This window comes from Olea europaea, chromosome 13, assembly GCF_002742605.1.
Source record: "Olea europaea var. sylvestris chromosome 13, O_europaea_v1, whole genome shotgun sequence".
NCBI lineage: Eukaryota > Viridiplantae > Streptophyta > Magnoliopsida > Lamiales > Oleaceae > Olea > Olea europaea.
The window spans coordinates 9,704,078-9,708,040 of record NC_036249.1 but is presented as its reverse complement, the minus strand read 5'-3'; the positions used below and the strand labels follow the sequence as shown (position 1 = coordinate 9,708,040).

Below are 3,963 nucleotides of genomic sequence, written 5' to 3'. Positions count from 1 at the left end.
AGATCATGTTTACATTTAAAGTTTGTGATCGCTTTTATGTTGTCTGTAACCAAATATGTGTTAATTGTAATTAATTATATATTCATTATAATTGTCTGTGACCCGATCTGTTTTAATTGTAATTGTATATGACAAATTTAACAATGACTTGGTCATATGTCATCACAGTTAAGATATATATGTTCACAAATAATAACAGTTTACATAGACATTGCCACAAATAATAAAATCTTATACAGATCTGATCACAAATAGTCACTGTTAATAGAACGTGATCATATACATCACAAAACATGTTGTCAATATGTTACAATCATGCTAAGACTTTATGACATATGAAAACCTATTCAAAAATTTTAAATTTTTATATCACAAGATGAATTCAACAGTTTAGATCAACAATAAATCTTATTTGAGGAATCTTACAATTCAACCTATCCAGGAATACAATTTGTAAACAAAACGAAAGAAGAATGACTTTAGAATTGCTTCACAATGAAATATAGATATTTCTAATCATCGAATTCTTCGACTATTGCGTTTCGACAACTCTCCTCAAATTGAAATCCGTTTACAGATTAATCATAAAATTGACGATTACATTTTGACTCACTCGTAGAAATTTGCTCTTGAAGAAACATACTCATCAAATAATGGCAAATTGTAATACTAATTTTGGAATGGTTTTTGGATGTAATGGAGATGTAAATGCACTGAGTTCCTAGATCTGTAGAGTAAGAAAGAGAAAGTAATTTTGGGGAGAAATTATACTAATTAGGAGATAATTTTGGAAATCAGGGATTCTGAAGAGAAAAATATATTATTTGATTGTAGGTGGAGAGATATAAATGTTAGAATTCTATATTTTTGGGATCTAGTTTGAATTATATTTTATTCAAAAATAGATTATAAACACACACACAGACACACACACACATACCACCTAATTTTTGAGATTAATTTGCAAGATTGTTAGTTATGAATGCTATTCTTAGAGTCTAGTAGTTGTGTATTTAATTTTGTAGTCATGCACCATGTGCTCATAAATAATATTGAAAAAGTGTGCTTTATTGAAATTTGTCAATTCCACATTGAAAGTGTGTTTTATTAAATTTTGTCAATCCCACATTGAAAGTTTATCAATTATGGGACTCAAGAAATGGTTATTAAAAAGTTCCATAGGTAAAGAAGTGAGTATGTGGGTTTCCATCTTTAAGGTAATTGTTTTATTATATAATTTTTCTATTATTATTATTATTATTATTATTATTATTATTATTATTATTATTATTATTATTATTATAATGGCTGTGGATACTGGTCCGAAATTGTAACCAGTTCCTGATTTTCGGTTTAATTGATCAATTTTCTGATTATTTGATCGATTACTATATTTGGACCGAATTTTGTCGTTCCGGTTCGATTTTACAAACATTGAATTCAATTGGATAGAAATTCCATGAATTCTATGGTTTTTGGTTATTTCTATTTTTTCTTTATTGTTGATGAAATAAGAGTCTTCCTTATTTCAATATACTTGAGGACTTCATTTGCAATTTCTTAAAAATTGCTAATAGAGTTTTTATAAAAGAGTAAGGTTAAATAATGTTGTGGTTGGATTTTTTTATTATTATTTTTTCCCTTCTAAGTAGAGTAGAAGACTAAAAAGATTTTTCTCAAAGTTTGTGTCGCTTATTCGATATTTTATAGGGAATCAACAAATTTTTGATACTAAACTTTAAATGATTGATCATCAGTTATTGATTATTGTTAAGAAATAAAATTTTACATCAAATAAAAATGGAAACATATATCAATTTATAAGGTTTTGACTTACTTCTCTTAACAAGTTTGACATTTTTAAATAAATCCTAAGTCTTAACATAGTATCGGAGTTTATTAAGTTTCAATGAGCGATTCGATCAAATTAAGATTCAATAAATGAGCATACAGATTTCAAGATTGGTCCGCTCAAATGAATCATCATCTTCTGGGGTATGTTAAGGGATGAAATTCCACATCGATTAAAGATGAAAGCATAGATCAACTTATAAGGTTTTGTAATACTTCTCTTAACAAGGTTAATTTTTTAAGATGAAACCTCAAGTTTTAACAAGTATTAACAAAATTAATGACATTTTGGGTATCACCTTTGCAATTTGGTTGCTTATCTTTCGATCGGGATGCAAACAGGATCACATAAATTAAATGGAACGGTAGTACTCTCATACAAATTATTTTTATTCCATCTTTTAATAACAAAAAATAAAACGTAATACAACATTAGAACGAAGGCTCAACCTTACCGTTAGCTAAATGTACACAAAAAAATAAAATCAGCAAACAATGATAATACATTACAACCCCACAATCAGTAGACTGAGAAATTTTTTATTTGATCAATCTAGGAAAGACACAGAGATGAAGTTAATGAAGACTCTTCACGGGAAATTTAGACCTGAAAAGAGAACAAAATGCAATTTGATAAGATAAAACAAAGTAGCGAAACTGTTATGACAAGTACACATATTATTACATTCAAATACAAATTTGAAATAAAATTAAATGAAAAACGTTGTCACATTTTGTTGAATATATAAGTGACGATGAGATCTCCACGAGGGACAATTATTTACTCTAACTTACGTCAAATTCCGCGGTGCAAAACATTCTTTGTTACTTTTGTTTTTGCAATTCGCATATGGATATATTGCCATATTGGGGGCAAAGAAATTAGCTAATAGACTTACTTCCACACTTGAAGCGACGAGGAACTCTTCTCCCACAACGTTTGAGGAGGTTTATGACCTGATCGACGTTGAGTAAAGAAGCGAGCTTAGGCGTGAACATAGGGCATACACACTCGAAATGGCTAACCCTCACTCGTTGGCAGCATTCAGGAGACGCAGGTTGTCCGAAAACCACCGGCCGGCATGTGTTGGTAGCCAGCCGTCTCTCTTCTTTGCACTGGCTAGGTCTCAACCCTTGACCATGCACCATTTTTGCGCCATGGAAAACCACCAGAGCTAGCACAAGAAAGGCCATCAAGGGAAATAAATGCATTTTTTTATCCATCAGACCTTTGAATTAATACAATATATATCGAGACGTTTGTGTATACATATATAGAGAGATTTGGGCCACGTAAATTGATTTTATTAGAGGAGACTAAAGTCAATGCCGGTCTATATCCTAGGTGACTAAAATAAATTAACTTTTCTAGAATTGATTATTCTCCGTGTACATACACAGTGACATTCCTCACACGTTGAGGGGAACCCACAAATAATTTATTATGCGTGGCCCCCCTGCATGTGACGAGATGTAAAAGATTGTATACATTGGAAGTGTACAAGTAGCATAATCCATCTAAAATAGACTTGGGTTGGTGCCGGTCTATACCCTAGTAACTAAACAATGGCGCCTTCATTTATTGGCCTTGTTGGAAAATATTGAGAATGCATTTTTCATGTTTTTAAAAGGTTATTAATAATTTTATTTTATTATTTAGTTAAAGTCAAATATTAATTTTAATCATATATTCAGAACTATTATTATTTTATTATTCACATATTTAGTGATACCCTATTCTTCTTAAAAAGTTACTAATAATTTTATTAATTTCCATCTTTTGTGTCAAATAAACGATGTAATCACTATACAAAAAATGGTCATTTGTAACCCATAAAATGCAACATTCAGTAGTTCAATGTTGCTAACAATGTTGGTAAAGGGGTTTATTGCTACATTTTAATAAGTGAATACTGCAATTAATTATTGTAATTGAGTTTTGACAACATTGTTAAAATAAATATTGTCAATGTTACTTTTCGGAACTTTTTTGAAAGCTGCAAAAAGTCTTTCAAACGTTGCGGAAGACAGTTTTTGTTGTAGTAAATTCATAATTAAGTATTATGTAGTTAGAGTAAATAAATAGTGGCAAGAAAAAGTATAAATTATGTA

The 3,963-nt window shown here is 29.9% G+C and overlaps 1 protein-coding gene across 1 annotated transcript; it reads right to left on the bottom strand.

The window, feature by feature from the left end:
* Positions 1–2,196: 2,196 nt before the first annotated feature.
* LOC111408206 lies at positions 2,197–3,091 on the bottom strand. Its single transcript, XM_023038004.1, has 2 exons — positions 2,751–3,091; positions 2,197–2,458 (listed from the first exon to the last, which is right to left on the bottom strand). The coding sequence occupies exons 1-2, from the start codon at positions 3,073–3,075 to the stop codon at positions 2,442–2,444; spliced, it is 342 nt and encodes a 113-aa protein (XP_022893772.1). The 5' UTR covers positions 3,076–3,091; the 3' UTR covers positions 2,197–2,441.
* Positions 3,092–3,963: the final 872 nt, after the last annotated feature.

Coding starts and splice junctions, on each gene's coding strand:
- LOC111408206 (XM_023038004.1), bottom strand. CDS start 3,075: ATGGATAAAAAAATGCATTTATTTCCCTTGATGGCCTTTCTTGTGCTA.